Genomic DNA, 17,881 nt, shown 5'->3' with positions numbered 1-17,881 from the left:
GATTATACTCCAAATCTACTTTCCCTTGAACATGTTAACTGAAAATAGTAAGGTCTTGCTTAATTAAGTCTGCATTGGGATCTGGGTGGTTGTCAACAGGCTCAGTTGGCTCTGTATGGGTGCCATACTGCTTGGCTAGGCTAGTGAGAAAAACCTATGGGACTCTGGTAAACTGGTAGACTTAGAAATTGGCAAGTGAGGCCAGGCTCTCTACACCTTGAAACTCAGGTTGAATTGCTGATTGAGAATCTTGTTGCTTTGTTAATTGACCTATGGGTGAGAGTTTCTGAATTTCTAGCAGTGATGGGGAAACTTTTTCACAATTAGGGCCACATGTCTTTCTGTGCAACCTTTCAGGGGCCACACACCAGTGAGCAGGGTGGGGCCAGAAGGAGAAGTGGTCAGAGCAACAAATGTAATCCCTCCACTTTGTACAGTTGGCTAGTTTCTACACACATGCACATACCCTTCCTTGTTCTTTGACTACCCCTGCCTAAAATTGTCTAGGTCACAGTGAAGTGGTTTTGTTCCAAGTTGAACACCAATTGCATGCTAGTCTTTGCATGTTAGATATTCAAGATCAATCTGCATTTCACAGTTTAACCAGACTGTTGATAGAGAATAAACAAGACAAGAGACTATAGGAATATGTGCCTTGAAATAATGGATACTTCTGAGTAGACATGTATAAGTTGATTAAGCTGTATATCTGCCAGAAAGTGTCCAAATGCAACTGGATTTGTTTGTGTCAGCATATGAGTAGGGTGCCCTGGTTGGCCCATCACCAGTGAGAACAGGTGACATCAGAACAGGTATTTCTAGCATCAGAAGGGAGAGATTTTTGAAACAGTGTTGTTGTTGTTTAGTCGTTTAGTTGTGTCTGACACTTCGTGACCCCATGGACCAGAGCACGCCAGGCACTCCTGTCTTCCACTGCCTCCCGCAGTTTGGTCAAACTCATGCTGGTAGCTTTGAGAACACTATCCAACCATCTTGTCCTCTGTCATCCCCTTCTCCTTGTGCCCTCCATCTTTCCCAACATCAGGGTCTTTTCCAGGGAGTCTTCTCTTCTCATGAGGTGGCCAAAGTATTGGAGCCTCAGCTTCATGATCTGTCCTTCCAGTGAGCGCTCAGGGCTGATTTCCTTCAGAATGGATAGGTTTCATCTTCTTGCAATCCATGGGACTCTCAAGAGTCTCCTCCAGCGCCATAATTCAAAATTTGAAACAATAAGACCAATTAAATATCATCAGACCTGTTATAATATCAGCAATAAGATTGCCAACACCTGCATTTCAAGCTAGCGTCTGATAACTATATACCTGGAGAGGTTTCCCCCCCCCACCACAAAATAACCTACACATGCAGCTCTTAAAAGCACAGAATTAAGCTTTGAGAAGGCAGGAGATATAGTGCATTGTGCAGACCTGAGAGCCTGTTGTGTACAGTTGAGAAATGGCAATGTAGTTTACAGCAGTAACACAATCCCTTAATACCAGCATCTAATAGGCTAAACATTTCAGATGAAAACCAAAAGCTGCTAGAATATCTTTTGGGATTTTGTGCTCAAAGGAGCAAATCCATTAGAAAACAGTCAAGGTTATATGGGCTACACTTTGTAATGTGCATTTCCACCTGTTTCACAGCATAAAGGTCCATAGCGGAACATCCCTGCTAAGTGCACCTGGGCTAAGAACATCTGTTTATGGAATAATTCACAAGTGCCTTCCAATTTGTGAATGCCAGGGTCAGAAGAGTAAACAAACAAACAAACAAACCAGATACTGGCCAGCACTTATTCCGAACATCTACAGCAGCTCCATAAGCTTAGATAGTCTTTCCATGAATACGGAAACAAGAGAGGCACATGTAGTCCTTTGTCTTATTGTAAAATTGTGGTATGGCAATACAGTCCTTGTCCCAACTTTCAATACAAGATGAGTAAGTCCTAGTTATCCCTTTATTTTGTTAAAGCAAAAGCCCACCTTATCAAAGGGGCATCATAACATCAGGTTTCAGCAAAGCTGCTCTAGGAGACAGGTCTCATTTTTGAGTACATTACAGCTCCATTAGGGTCTTTCATGTGCTGAAAAAGGGCTTCATAACAGATTTTGAGATTCATTTAAGAAGATACTGGGACATACAAATGCCCATGGGAAAAACTGATGAATGGCTTTGGGGTGTGAGTTGCATTGTCCACTCAGCTGGCTCTTGCCGCATCATGTAAGACTAGTATACTGTTTAACAGAAGCAGCTGCTTTCTCTGTAAACCTTTTACACTGCTTCTGAAGAATGTGGACTAACTTTACAACCTTATATATACTTAGCTGAACAGAGTGGGCAATACTTTTGAATAGGCATGCATAGGATTCCACTGTTAGTCTTTTTAAAATATGGCCCCAAGCACTTCCCTCAATAAATGGGATACTTAAAGTACCTTATGAATCTCATCAGAATAGAATAGTGTGAATTCCATGCTAACTAGATTTTAAAAATAGATGGTTTTACTGGAGAAAGGCTGTAGCACTTCTACAGAACATCTGATTTGCATGTAGAAAGTCCTAGGTCCCCAGCATTTTCAGGCAGAAACCCTGGAGAGTAGCTGCCAGTGACTATAAACAATGTTGAGTTAGATGGACCAATGGTCCACTGAATTTCTGCAGAAACATTGCAACCAAAAATTTGTTGCCTATACCTATATTTTCTCACTAGAGCCTCTTTTGATGTATCCCTCAATTCTCTGCCCTCCCTCCTCTCAAGAGGGGCCAGAACTAATTAAATGCACCTGTTAACATGACTCAGAAGTAATTACCATGACATTTTCACACCTGGGCTTCAATGACTCAGCACAAGAGTTCACTATTCCCTCTCTGGGCTTTTGGGGGTAGCAATTAATATGTCTGGCAGAGTGGGTGTATAAGGCCATCAGATGCTAGCATTAAAACCACTGCCTTTGTAGCTGGGCATGTGGGAGTTATTCACGGAGGGAAAACAATCTAATTAAGGTTGTCTTATGGATCACCATCCTGCCACATCATTCACAGAACTCAGCTTGTGTTTTAGGGGCCAAGTCTAGGGTGACCAGGTGAAAAAGAGGACAGTACTTCTGTACATTTACTAGTTGGGAAGAAGACTGAAGCTTGCTGTTGTTTAGTCCTTTAGTCGTGTCCGACTCTTCATGACCCCATGGACCAGAGCACGCCAGGCACTTCTGTCTTCCACTGCCTCCCGCAGTTTGGTCAAACTCATGCTGGTAGCTTCAAGAACACTGTCCAACCATCTCATCCTCTGTTGTCCCCTTCTCCTTGTGCATCTTTCCCAGCATCAGGGTCTTTTCCAGGGTGTCTTCTCCTCATGAGGTGGCCAAAGTATTGGAGCCTCAGCTTCACGATCTGTCCTTCCAGTGAGCACTCAGGGCTGATTTCCTTAAGAATGGAGAGGTTTGATCTTCTTGCAGTCCATGGGACTCTCAAGAGTCTCCTCCAGCACCATAATTCAAAAGCATCAATTCTTCGGCGATCAGTTTTCGACTGAAACTTACACCTGCTGAAATTCCCTCTTCTGTACAGCTATTTAAAGTAAAAGAGCTTTAACCAGGCCAACCTAACTTGGGCTCAGACTTGTATGGGATGTTCATCAGAGCTGAACATGCCTTCCTGTTTTGCCATGTTTGGCTCAACAAGAGACAGTGCAAATGCATTCATTTCAAATTCCTTACACCTTTCACGATTTTGCTTTTTCTTCTTGAAGGACATGTTGTTTCCCTTTGAGAATTATCAGATGCAGGAATGATCATGGTGGGTAAGAGGATTAAACCTCTTGTGCCATTGTGTATTTCCATAAGTACTTATTGCAGTGTCTGAGGGCAGTGGTGGGTTTTCTGAGATATGCCCTTGGAAGCTGAGCTATGTGAATCGTTTGATTTTGTTGAAGTTGGAGTGTGTGCATTTTGTCTGTGTGGATTGTAAACAAAGTGTGGTAATTGTGTTGTGTTCTGGTTAAAGCCGCAATCCTATTACCTCTTACTTAGGAGTAAGCCCTATTGAACTCAATGGGAGTTGAAGTAGGAGGGACAGGTGCACTTCTTGAGCTAATAGTAGCATTGAAAGGAGTGAGTGTCATCATGAAAGGGTCTGAGTAGTCATGCTTAAGACTCTGCTATAAGTGCCACTAGAGCAGCTTTCTTCAATTGAGTACCCCACCAGATGTTCTGGACTCCATTTCCCATCAGTCCCTGCCAGCATAGCAAGTTGTCAGGGATGATGGGAGTTGTAGTCCAAAAGGTCTGGAGGAACTCAGGTTGTGGGAGCCTGAACTAGGGAGTAATTTTAAACCAACCAGGGTTGGCAGCTGGAGCACCAAGAGCAGAAGAACGGTAAAAATATATTTGAATGGACTTTCTCACTAACTGTCAAAGGACTGGTGCTCAAACTATTACAGCTACCATCACTACCACTTTTTTCACTGACAGCCCCAACAGATAACTTACAGTTTGCATGAACTACTGAGGTCCTACTGGAGGTTTAATGTCAGGACCCTGTAGGGGCAATCTGTTTTTGGATGGGTAGCAGATTTCAGTCTTAAAGTATGGCATTTTTATTTATCTATTACTAAGGCACACTGACACAGAATTAACTGCTAAAAAAAAACATATTTTAATCCATTTGCATGGCAGAAGTCAAATAACTCTGAGAGCTGAAGCAACTGATTTTGACCTCTGCCATCTTAACTGCAAGTGCTGGTAATTAGTGAGAGGAGGTAGCTGATGCTGTGTCCTCATAAGCAATTATGTTAGTCAGTGATAATGCTTGCATCCTTGACAAACTAATATGCTTGCATGAATATTCCTAACTTCATGTCACAGGTCTGGTCTGGTGTATCTGTTGTTTGGTCCTTAACTGACACATCCTACCAAGGTGATACAATTGCAATATGTTAAATTAGAAACTATGGAACGCAGCGACTAACTGGATTTTGATTTGATTATGTTAATAACGAGTGATACTTATAGTCAATCTGTCTCTCTGGTGGTACACGAATGTTGTGTGATTTCTTCACTGGCATTACTGAAAACTTCATGGAGGGAGGGTAGGGAACAGCCATGAATGCTTGGTTACTTTCTTGGCCAGAGTTGGTCATTCAAGAGCAGTAAGACACATGGCAGAGCACAGTATTCCCAAAGCATTGCACACTATGCTAATGGCTCTGTTACTGAGCACTGTGTTGGTTTGACATTAATGTTTTGGTAGTTCTAAGGGAACTTCTGACTGTTCATACCTATGTTAGTGTAGTTCCCTTTACACACAGCTGAGATACGGAAGTCATTTCCCCATACTCCAGAAGCATGTGGATATCACAGCCATGTGGGCATGGTTGATTGTGTGGGTCATCTTCTCTAGATCAGTGCAGTATTGGGGTGGAAGAGCCAAATGACTGGCCTATCCTTTGTGGGAGCAATACAGTGCTCAATAGCAGTGGATTACAGCAAAGTAACGTAGACCTATCACTGCATGTGGTGTGTGTCTGTACATTTTCTGATTCCATTCCATTCAGTTATCCAAGGTCTATCAGAATCCGTTTAGTCACTGCTACCAATACGAGAATAAAGTCTGGAAAACAGCAGTATACAATATTTGAGCAAGTAGTGGGACAAGTCTTTGAATGAAGAAACAGACACATATTGACACAGTCACCTATTAGTTCATGCTGAGATTGCTAGAGTGATGCTTGGAAAACTTGATTCTGTGAACATCTTGTGCACTTGTTTCAATTTTCTGGACCACAGGGAGTTAAATGAAGATATAACACTACTGTACTGATTTCACATCATTTCCCCCCTGCAGTGAAAAGATTTTGTGGGTGGGTGGAGGTTTTGTATAAATAAAAGCAAGTTTGTATGACAAGGTATTGGACCATTGGGTTGGGATGCCCTGCTCTTTTTACATAGGAGTAACTAAACCACAGGGATGCGGGTGGTGCTGTGGGTTAAACCAGAGCCTAGGACTTGCTGATCAGAAGGTCAGCGGTTCGAATCCCCGCGACGGGGTGAGCTCCCGTTGCTTGGTCCCTGCTCTTGCCAACCTAGCAGTTCGAAAGCACGTCAAAGTGCAAGTAGATAAATAGGTACCGCTCTGGCGGGAAGGTAAACAGTGTTTCCGTGTGCTGTTCTGGTTAGCCAGAAGCGGCTTAGTCATGCTGGCCACATGACCCAGAAGCTATACACCGGCTCCCTCAGCCAATAAAGCGAGATGAGCGCCGCAACCCCAGAGTCAGTTGCAACTGGACCTAATGGTCAGGGGTCCCTTTACCTTTAACTAGCAAGGGCTCCCCTTAATTAAGCTTGTCCTTAGATCAGGAGGAGGAGATCTCTCTGTTTATCCTCCCCCCTTTTTCCTCTCAACTATGAAAACAACCAGTTGACTCTTCTCTTCCTGAAACTTGTTTTAGTGCTATTGCAAGTCTGTGTGTATCTGTAGATACACACTGAGGTGAAAGGAGGTCAAGCAAGCCTATCTCTTGGATTGTTGGCCAATTTGCAGAGACAGGCAAAGTCATCTTGGCCACCTCCTTTATATGAGAGATATAGGTTGGTGATGGAGCACCGTCTTTTGAAAAACCTCATAGCTATAGGTTATCCAGAACATCAGAAACCAGATGTTCTGGTATGCTCCTTGGAGCAACATTTTAGGCATCTATTGCACAGTATTTAGTGAGAAAATAGCAACAGTGCCATCTGCTGATAATTAAGGAACTGCAGCTATTGCTCCACTCATTGAGGCCTTCAACAGTTCTCATGTTCAAACTGAATTCATTAATCAAGTAATTTTTATTATAGAAATCCTGTACACAAAAGGGGAAAAAAGGATTGCAGTGGAAAAGCATCTGCTCCTTATGACCACGTGCTTTGTATAGCATTTAGAAAAATACAGGGTGCTGAACTTTCCTCTTGTAAGTTACAAATTGTGAGATTTTTTCCCAGAGGTGTAGCACTGTTAATCTCTTGCATCGAAAACACTTTAAAGACATTGATGTGTAAATAAGCACATGCAGTCGGCAGTCCACATGGTCTTAATATTATCATTTTAATATTGCCATAATCATTATTGATATATTTCATCAGGAAGGCAGGTGAGAGTCAATAATAATAAATTACTATTATTATATTTATACCTCACACATCTGGCTGGATTGCCCTAGCCACTCTGGGTGGCTTCCAACACATATGAAAACATAACAAAACGTCAAACATTAAAAACTTCCACTTACAGGGCTGTACCAAATGGTTTCTGCCTTTAGTTTGAGTATTATACAAGCAATCTTTGATTCAGGAGACAAGATGGAACTCTAATAATTACATTAAAATGGTAACAATGGCACAATCTCTCTCTCTTTTGTACAGAAAATGGAAAAATGGATTCTGGATGTCATTTTAACACCCATCCCAATTTTGTCATTTTCTCTTGTAGGGATCAATACCATCTCATAGCATGAATCCTTCCCCACCTCTTGTTTCCATGGCAACGCCTAGCAGTCAGGATTTTAAGGCCTACTGAAGGAGTGCCACTTAGGTGACTCATAAATGGCATGCTGCTTTTTGACTATGGAGCTGGAAGACTACAACTGAAGTGGTATTTCGGGGCAAGGTCATAACTATTTGTTTGGGTCCAGCATTCATAAAGGACTGCCTCCTTCAGCCTTCCCAGACCCTCTAAGTGTCCATTTTCCAAGGACAGTCCCGAATTTACAGAAGCCATCCTGGTTTCTGATTTGATCCCAGAATGTCCATCTTTTCCTCAGGACATCCCTATTCTCATCCTGAGTTAAGGAGATAAGTAGCTATACAACCTTTAGAAGACATCTGAAGGCAGCCCTGTATAGTGCAGTTTTTTAATGTTTAATTATGTTTTTATATGTTGGAAGCAACCCAGAGTGACTAGGGCAGGCATGGCCAAACTTAGCCCTCCAGATGTTTTGGGACTACAATTCCCACCATCCTGTTAGCTAGGGATGATGGGAGTTGTAGTCCCAAAACATCTGGAGGGTCAAGTTCGGTCATGCCTGGACTAGGGCAACCCAGCTAGATGGGTGGGGAATAATAATAATAATAATAATAATAAAGTCCCTATTTTCATCAGAGAAATGTTGGAGGGTATGCCTTCCTGCTACCTAAAATCTAGTAGTGAGGCCCTTATTTGTGTCCCATAGAAGCACAGTTGGCTGTGATAATAGTTAGGGCTTCTTCATTGGCTGAACGCAAACTGTGGAATACCTTGTCCCATGAAGTTTAGGTGGTCCATCTTTAATCACCTTCTGCTGACTATTAAAGACTTTTAAAAAAATCTGTTATGCATGCACACACCCATAAAATGTATATTGTAGGAAGCATCCCACAGCTATTGAAGATTCTTTTTGTCTCATTTTGGTAAACTTGTGTCGACTTCAACTGTGTAAAAACATTGACCAGTCCTTCATGGAGTACAGCACTTGAGACTGCATTCACATTAGTACCAGTCTTCACATACTTCTCTCAGAAAAAAATTGAGAGTTTAAAAATAGGCACTCCAAAGGGCTAGGAAAAAAAAATCTTTGCGGAACAACCACATGGGGTAGAAATAGCTTTTTAAACACTTGTACATGCAACATCTCCTTGCCAGCTGCCAGATGTCAACCCACAGCTGGAAACATATCCATGCCTGCAAATTCAAGCTGTGAAAAACACTTCACAGCTGTAGTTATGGTAAAGTCAGAATCCATACTTGGTAGGAATATCATGCAGGTGCTTCTGTCTGGGAGAACGGATCTTCGGAAGGCTATAACCCAACCCACCCGCACACATAAAAGCACTTAGCACAGAAAGCCTCTTTTGAATCATTTCCATCTTGGCAGATTTCAGATCCCTAATGTTTCCTGCACTCTGTGGACACACTCAAAACAACATATGCCTCAAGTGACTGTACCACAGAAGGTGAACCACATACTGAACGGTGACGGCATGCTCATTAGAATCACATGCTTCGACAATCAAACTGTTCTTGAAACAATTATTCCACTTGCCTCTGAACTTTTCTGACTGAACTTTTCAGTAAATGTTGTTCTGCTGCATTCTGGATTCCTCCCTCCTTTTTGTTGTTGCTGATGACACATTACCACAGTCTATCAGAGCTTTTTTTTTTTTTTAAGGTAAAAGCCCCAAAGAACAGTGTTCAGGGTGTACTATAGTCTTAACAAGCCAAGATCTAGCACAGGGAATCAGATCTCAAATTTTAGCTGTGACCTGTGCAATGCTAAAATGTGGAACCCCCTGCCTCTCATGCAATGTTCTACAGCATTGTTGTGGCACCCCCTTTAGCATGGTGCCCAGTGTGACTGCACTGGTTGTTTTACTCTAAAACAGCCTCTGGTCAAGGTTCACGAAATGTACCAGAAGCAAAGGTGAGGAGACCCCACAGTCAAACAAGCCACCAGAATTAGAGAGATGTATTGCTTCCTAGACCACTACTGCCAATCCCCAGCTGCTCGTGGTAAAGGAATTTCAGGGGTAGTTTACTCATGAGTAGAACCCCTTACTCACAAACCACATGATGACTCAGGATCCATAGACGCATGCTGTGATGTCTCTTTTATGCCAGAGCCTTTTGTTACTTGTGTTTTCATGGACCATGGGATAACTCCACCTCCTCTGACAGCTCCAAGGGTTCCTCAGCTGGTCCCACACTGGAGGGCTCCACAACCTGCCCTTGACCTGTGGAGTGTCCAATTTGTCCATCAAGGACTCGGCATCAGGACCAGGCATGACAAACATTAGGAAAACATACCTAACAGTGGAGCAGGCTGCTTCTGAAAGTGATGGACTTGCCTTAGCAGAAGGTTTTTAAGCATAAACTGGATGGCTGCCTGTCAGGGACATGATCATTCCATCTAGCCTTATAGATCTTGCATTGAACAAGCTCATCATCCCTGACCACTAGTCTTGCTAGCTAGGGATCATGGGAATTACAGTCCAAAAACAGCTGGAGACCCAAGTTTGGGAAACACTGGACTAGACAATCTCCAAAGTACCATCCAACTCTTATTGTCAGCAATTAGGTAGAAACACTCAAGGGAGAAGGGTGAGGATGGTGGACCAGAACACTGTCCGTTCCCCCAAGTCACCACTTATTTTCTTTTACCTCTGAGCTGCCCTCAGAGCTACAGAGCTGGCCAGATTTGGCTCAGGGGCTTCCAAGTGGAGATTCTTCACCTACAAGTCCTGCATGTGAGTGAATCTTTGGGTTTCATCCATGAGCCATCTCCACACACTACGCTGCCTCTTTGCAGCTCCCTGCACTTCCATGCGCTCCCTTATCTGCTGACTGAAATAAAACAAGCACGCTGATGAAATGTGTCTTCAGGATGATAGAACCGCTGTTGGCGGAGTGCTGTGTTATTTCCTCTGGAGCCGGAGAGAGTGAGTGGTGGGAGGGGGAGGCAAGCATTCAACAGGGAGACCTTCCCCTCCAAATAGCCCTAAATGTACCTGACACTCTGCCATCCCCTCCCTGGGGTCTTTCTTTAGGTACAATTAAGGTTTCTGTGCTGGTGGAGGAAGCTCTGGTGTTACTGTGTGAGCATGGGAGAAAGAGAGTGGGGGAGAGAGAGAGAGAATGAGAGTTGGGAAGGATGGAGAAATGAGCAGCAAGGCGTATCTCAGGCATTTTGTTCTGCTGCCTGGGATATTCTCTCTCTCTCTCTCTCTCTCTCTCTCTCTCTCTCTCTCTCTGCTGAAGGTAGCTGTGGAGAGAGGAATGGGTGAGCTCGTCTTTCCTCCTGTGAATGCAGTCGTAACAGGGTTGAGGCATCACATTCACAAAGAGCATCACTCTCTCTCTCTCACCTCCCTCCCACCACCACCAGCAGCCCCCTTGAGTGAATTCTCTGGAGAGACATTACTGCTTTTGCCCATCAGCCAAAGTTGGAGGGTTTCCATGACGACCAGGCAGCTGGTGTCTAGACACAGTGAGAGATGCCTTGCAATGGAGCTGTGGTGCTCTCGCTTCCCTTCTCAACCCCTTACATACAAAAGCACACACCCTGTGTTGCCTCCCTCCTCCTCGCCATTTACTACACACACACACACACACACACACACACACACACACGATGGTGTTTCTATTCCACAATCTTTAGTAAGAGGAAAGGATGGTGCAAGAACACCAAACGGAGCCTCCATCTACTCAGATTAATGAAGTCAGGAGGATGTTGCTTCGATGGATTTGGAGAGTGCTTAATTGGGTCAGGAAACAGCAAGCATCTCTCAGGATAGCACAAAGAGCTCCCTACCTCCCTTCTGTTCTTCTGTTAGGTTGAGGAAAATAGGTACATTAGAGAACACTTTTGTGTGGTGGGTGGGGCAGGAAGGAATAAAGTGTGTATAATATACATTTTTTGGGGAGCATACAAGGTAATTCCTAAAATACTGGTCACCTGAAGTACAGTTAGCCCAAGACGATGCATTTCTTCTGTGACAATCAACCTGTTTTATTGAATTTGTTATTTTCAGCTCTTTATTTGCTTTACTTTTAAATATATTTTTATTCCCCCTTTCTGCCAAGGTGGTTTGCATTTTATAACCATAGCTTCTAATCAAAGAGACATGATACAGAGTTGGGAGGTTAGAGGAAGCAAAGCAAATTCAGACAACAGTTTTTTCATAGTGGTTGCATAATGAACAAGACAATCCTATACATGCCTACTCTGAAGTAGGTTCTGTGGGACTTACTGCACCTAAAGTGTGCATAGGACCACAACGAAAGCTATAGAAGGATCAGGTGAGATGGGCTTTCTGGAGATGTTTCCTGGAGAGGAGAAGCTAAATCCAGAAGTGGCTTTCTGGGTGGGGTGCAGCCACAATGCTACCTTCCTGGTATGTGCGCCACTGCTGTTTTCGAGGAGGGAGGTGGGTGGGAAATTTGTGCAGTGCAGACACATCCGCAGGAATCATGGATTGGCTCCACGGGTGCATTTGCACCACACTGACGTTCCTGCCCCTCCCCTTGCTCCCAACAAGCAAGTAGCCATGTTGGCTATGCTGTGCTTCCATAATCAGAAACATTAACACAGGCTTTACTGATGTTCTTAACAGTGACCCAGCTGCCAGAAAGCTAGTGTTGCAGCTCCATCTCACCTGAAGAGCCCCTTCTGCCCAAATCCCCATTCCATCTGAAAGAGATGTAGCTGTGTCGGTGCTGAACTAGTGCCTGCAGGTGGTAATGGGCTGGATAAGGCCTGAAAACATTAAAGCTGACAAGATGGAGGTTCTGTTGTATGTCCAGAAATTGGGTGTTTCGCTTGTTCTGGAAGGAAATACACTCACCTTAAATGAGCAAGTAGGTAATCTGTGGTTGCTCCTAGATCCATCTCTGTCACTGGAGGCCCAGGTAGCATTCATGGCAAGCAGTGTGTATTTCCATTTTTTGTCATTCTTGGACCACAGGGTTGCATGCTCCAATAACTTCACATGTCAATTCTTATAATCTGCTACATTGGGCTACACTGGAAGACATACCCTCCAACATGACGTGGCCCAAAACTGGGGCACCATATTCTGGGTCTGCAGTTCCACATGAGTCACGTGACCTGTGCGAGATCAAGGCCCCACAAAAAGCATTTTCTTTTCAGGTATGGTGCCATGCAAAATTGCTGCCCCCCAAAGGCGCCATGCCCGAAAAAAGTGGGGCTCCATTTAATAAATTTGTAGAGCACTATTTGAGATCCTTTAACTAGATATCCTGGGATTGAACCTAAGACATCTGTGTGCCAAACATGCGCCCCATTATTGAGCAGTAATATTTCACTTTTCTAAGATGCTATATCTCCTGATGGAGAAATAGCTTTCCTTTCTCGATGGAGGACCCCACCCCCACTATTTTATTATATGTTGTCATATAAATGCTTTTATAAATAAAATGAATATATTATTGACATTAATTTATTAGTAGCCTGCTATATAATCATTTCAAGGTGATGAAGAATAAAACCAGAAGGAAAAAAAACAGCTAAAAACACATAAATATAGCATTAAGTTCCAATTTTAATCAATTCTTAAAGGGAAAAAAATCATCTAATATGTTGATGCCATAAAACATCCTGGCTTTCCATTACAAAATCTCACCATTATTATTTCTGTAGACTTTGGTATACACAAGCAGATATCCAGTGGCCATTTAAGAATGTAGTGTTTAGTTAATGTAGCTCCATTGAACTTGGCAGAGCCATTAGCCTGTTTGTTCTTAATTACCATGAGAAACAAATCATATTGGGTTATGTGAGAAATATCATTGGCTTAGGTTCTTTCCAAGGCCTTGGCTTTCCCACTTCTTTTCTAGATGTGCTGCAATTGTAATTCACCAAACAAAAGATAGTTCCTAGAAGCAAATATTTTTCAAACCATGGGTTATGAAGCTGGCTTGTTTAACTAGCCATTTTTTAAAGCAAACCAGGATTCCTGGATTATAATGCTAAATTTGCTCTTGGAAAGTTAAACGTAACTAGGAGAAGTCTTCCTGGATGCATGGGATGGGAAGGGAAGGGAAGGGAAGGGAAGGGGGAATACACCTGCCTGACACTTCACTTGAGCTCTTGGGAGGTTCATCAACATAATGCTAAACCATAGTTTAACATTACATGTGAATGCAGCCATTAGCTTTACTAGTCCTAGGCAAATACAAGGCTAGGAACAGATGAATGCTCACCTGATGAAATGTGGCTAGATTTGGCCCACAGATTTTCTAATGGAAATCTTGCCTCTAGGAAAGTGAAGTTCAATTGACTTCCAAGTTGCTGTGTCTTAGATCCAGGGATAAAAGCACTGTTCTACTTTCCTAATGGTCAGAGCAAAGGTCAAGGTGGATGCAAGCCAATCAAGTGGTTGATGTTGAGTGCCCAGGGAATTGTAATGGCTGTTTCCGAGTGAGCAGTGTCAACAATAAATATGAAAACCATGAAGGACAAATCCTCTGAGGCTGTTGGAAGGAATCTAGAGTGCTGATATGATTTATTTCTACTGGCACTGTGGTTGATCATTTAAAGATCCCACAGATATAAAAACAAAACCATAAGCCACCAGCCACAAAAAGAAAGTAAGATCAGTGGCAATGTGCTGTTGTCTGCTTCAATTTAATTAATCCTGGCAAGTCAAAGAGGGCTGGGCAGATCCCAAGAGACTGTCTTTTACCCAGAAATCCACTCAACCTAATTTCACCAATGTAGGGCAGCAGAAGGACTTGGCGCTCAGCCTACAGGCCATTAGCACATAGTGGAGATGGAGACAGCTGGGAATGCTGCCCTCAGTTGGAACTGGTGCCCCCCTGCCTGACTCAGTTTTATAGCAACCAAGTTTGTATGTATTCACAGCACTCATTCATTTCCTGATAAATGAATGTGTACATCCTCCTTGTCCTTTCAAGGAACTACAAAGTGCACCAAGAAGCAAGGTTCTTAAGAAGCTGTGCCAGCAGGATTTTGCCTTATCTGCTGAAGGCCTCTTTGTTTACTGTAGTATGGTACAGAAGAGTGCTGGTGATTCCCAGGTGAAGGAAGAGCATTGGTTATTGGAATCTCCATGCACTAGAAAAAGTAAACTCTGTGTTAATCACCTATCAAGTTGTTCCTTGGTGCAGAGAGAAAATGTTGAGATTGCTCGAACTGGGAATGGGTGGGGAGGCAGAAGTGGGTATTGAAAGTAAATGTAGATTACTGCATTGTTGGGAGTGAAAGCTAATCCAGAGTGCCCATCATTTACAATTCTTCCACAAACCATGGTTTGGGAAGCAGTGTTATTAAACCACAAAGGGATAAGATGAACTCTCCTGGATCAGACAATGGTCCATGTATTGCAGCGTGCTGTTTCCAACTGTGACAAAGAGGAAGTCCGTGGAAGGGCTATTAGAGGCAGACAGACAGAGGAGGAAGTCCATTTTCCCTGAATGTGCAAGGACATTGGCCCACCAAATTGTAATTCTATGCATTTTCAACTAAAACCCAATAATTCTTTTCTATTAAAAGTCCCATGTTCCCAGGTGAACTGACATGAAAAAGTCCTGCATGCCAAAATGAAGGGATTTCCCAAAGGCCAAAGTTACTTTGGAAGAGCTGTCAATGGCACCAGTGCAAGTAATGCCCCTTTGCTTTGGTTCAGGGAAACCTGGCTTTTTCTCACTTCAGTCTTACAAACCTGATCTCTTCTGACTAAATGTTTCTGTCACCCAGATCACTTTCTAGTTTTTTTTATTTATCTGCAGTTGCTTCCATTATTATTTTGGTCTTTAGAGGTGACCCAATAGTAATAGCTTAATTTTTCTATTATACTGTATATGCCCTCTGTATCCAATCCCTTCTGCCATGCCCCCTCCCCTGCTCTATTTAATTTTGCTCAGTGTAATTAATTAATTCAGCGTAACTATCACTCCCAGTTTCATACAGTCATCAGCTTCTGTTGGAATCTCCATTTCTCCCATAACTATGCCTAGAAAGGATAAAGAAGTCAGCAAGGCATGAGACTAGGACATGTAGTATGGGGGCACCTAAGTGGGGTTCTTCCCAAGCCACCCCCTTCACTGGCTCTGCTTCACACACCTCTTTGAATGTGTCATTGAACTCTAATAATACCTTTTGCGTGCCTGGATGCAGAAGAAAGAGACAGTTGTGTGTATGTGTGTAGAAACTAGCCTACTGTACAAAGATAGCATTTAGATGCATTGCTACACACACACACACACACACACACACACACACAAACAAACACATTTGCCTTTGGCTCTGCCCATCTCTGCAAGAAGGGGAAATGTTTTTTTTAAAATACTGTGGCCTTTTAAATGTGTTTATGGAAGGGGGTTGTTGGTCTGTTTTTATTATGTATTTTGTGTTCTCATTTTGCATTTTTATGTTGTGAACCATTTTGTGATCTTCGGGTGAAGGGCAGTAGACAAATTTAACAAATAATAATAATATGGCACTTGGTCTTGCTCACCTCCTATAAATTCAGAAACTGGTTCCACGTCAAGTTACAAAGCAAAAGGATTCTGCGTTGCCAATTTCTAAGACTATTGGTCTACACAATTTCTAAATCCATACACACACAAACACACAACAGCTAGGCCCAGGAGCTTTCTAACCTGCATAGAATTAGTGTACTGAAGTTCCTTTATAACAAGAACAAGTAATGTGTGCCTCACTCAGTCATTCAAGTGAACACGTAGAGGCTTAAAGTGGAGAGGGGATGAGGTGCACATGAAAGCCCCATTTCCAGAGTTGCAGAGATCAACTGGAGTCCTCCATGCAATCAGAAGAGGGGGCTCAATATGCTTAGAACCCTGATAGCACATCTTCAGCCAAATGTGCTTAGAAGCCATCTTTGGAACTTTCCCTGCTCAGGTCTGAAATGGAGCCTTCACATGGGGGGGGGGCTTTGGGAGGGGGGCATTCCGCCAACCCAAATCTTCAAGGTCATTCACTTGAACATCCAAATATGGCTCTCAACCTAATTTTTCCACAAGTTTCAATGTGTGAATCGAGGTTGGATTTACAACTTTGCGTTTGTATACCTTTCAGATGCTGTAGAAGAAACCAAACCTTCTGAAAGTGCCCAGCAGGAAGAAGCGAAAGAAGACGAGAGCAAGGCGGACCAAGAAAATGCCTGAACATTAAGAAATGACTCCCTGTTGCCCTGTGCTCCCTTCCTCTTTCCCCGTATCTCCCCTCCCTCCCTCGTTCCAATCTCACCCTCTCCCGCTCGCCCTTGGGCTGAGGCTGTCTGTCTTCCTTGTCCCCTCCGCGCCCCCCCTTAACCCTTTTTCTCTCTGTGTGGCAAACATTTAAAGAAAAAAAAAGCAGGAAAAATCCCAGTCAAACAGTGTGGCTTAAACATTTTGTTTCTTGGTGTTGTTATGGCGAGTTTTTTGGTAATGATGATCCAATCATTTTGGGAAAATTCTTGCACTGTATCAGAATTGTTTGATCTGCGCGTGCGTGTGTTTGTCTGCCCACCACGAGTGCGCTCTCTCTCTCTCTTTCTCCTTCTCCCTCTCTCTCTCTCTCTGTTCCAAGTGTGTGCGCAATGTTACGTTCATCTGAGGAGTCCAAACCTATTGAGTGAGTTAAGGAAAGGGAAAAAAAACAAAAAAGAGAATGAACATTTTTCTTTTCTTTTCTCCCCTTTTCAATGTGATGATGATGATGATGGTGGAATGAACTAAAGGAGGCAAAACAAACAAAGCAAAAAAGAAAAAAGAAAAAAAGAAAAAAAAAGAAAAAGGAAAACACAGAATGAGAATACAACCCCGGTTTGTTTTTAAAAAATAATAAAATAAAATAAAGCAAATGTGCCAATTAGCGTTACTTGTGACTCCCGGCTCCTTTTTCAAACTGCAGAATGACAATAAAGGAGAATAATTATGATGGTATCACTGTGATGCATTTCTGTAGCACATTATATTTCAGTGGATCTTGTGTGTTTTGTGGATAGAAATTCATTCGGGTGGTTATCAGTATACCAGACATGCTTCAATTTTTATGCGGAGAACTTTTCTAAGGAGCAGTATATGTAAGAATGGCCACAGAAGTGCAATTTTCAGTCTGACATACACCAATTAAGGATCAGATTTTTGATGCACATAGTAGACTGAAATTACTACGGCACATAGGTTCATCCATTCTGACATAACAAGGTACATGTAGCATCACATACTGCACAGTTTTTCTGTTCCATCTGAAGTCGCAGAGGATGGATGATTCAGGATCACCTAGCCATTCCTTGTATACTTTCAGTGAAAATGAATGTCTGACAGATGTCAATATTGTATGTCAGGTGTTAGCTAGGGAGGGAGGAGAAATCATCAGAAGGTCC

At 42.8% G+C, this 17,881-nt stretch overlaps 1 protein-coding gene across 1 annotated transcript in view; it reads left to right on the top strand.

The window, feature by feature from the left end:
* GAP43 (growth associated protein 43) overlaps positions 1-17,430 on the top strand; it is a 60,455-nt gene extending 43,025 nt beyond the window's left edge. The window contains exon 3 of the mRNA XM_081004339.1: positions 16,588-17,430. Within this exon, the coding sequence (XP_080860465.1) occupies positions 16,588-16,676 (89 nt within the window). The 3' untranslated portion in view covers positions 16,677-17,430. The remainder of the gene's footprint in view (positions 1-16,587) is intronic.
* The last annotated feature ends 451 nt before the right edge of the window (positions 17,431-17,881 follow it).

This window comes from Podarcis pityusensis (genome assembly GCF_964106645.2).
Source record: "Podarcis pityusensis genome assembly, chromosome: 4".
Classification (NCBI taxonomy): Eukaryota; Metazoa; Chordata; class Lepidosauria; order Squamata; family Lacertidae; genus Podarcis; species Podarcis pityusensis.
Note: the sequence above shows the minus strand (reverse complement) of the source record. Positions and strands in the feature narration are given on the sequence as shown.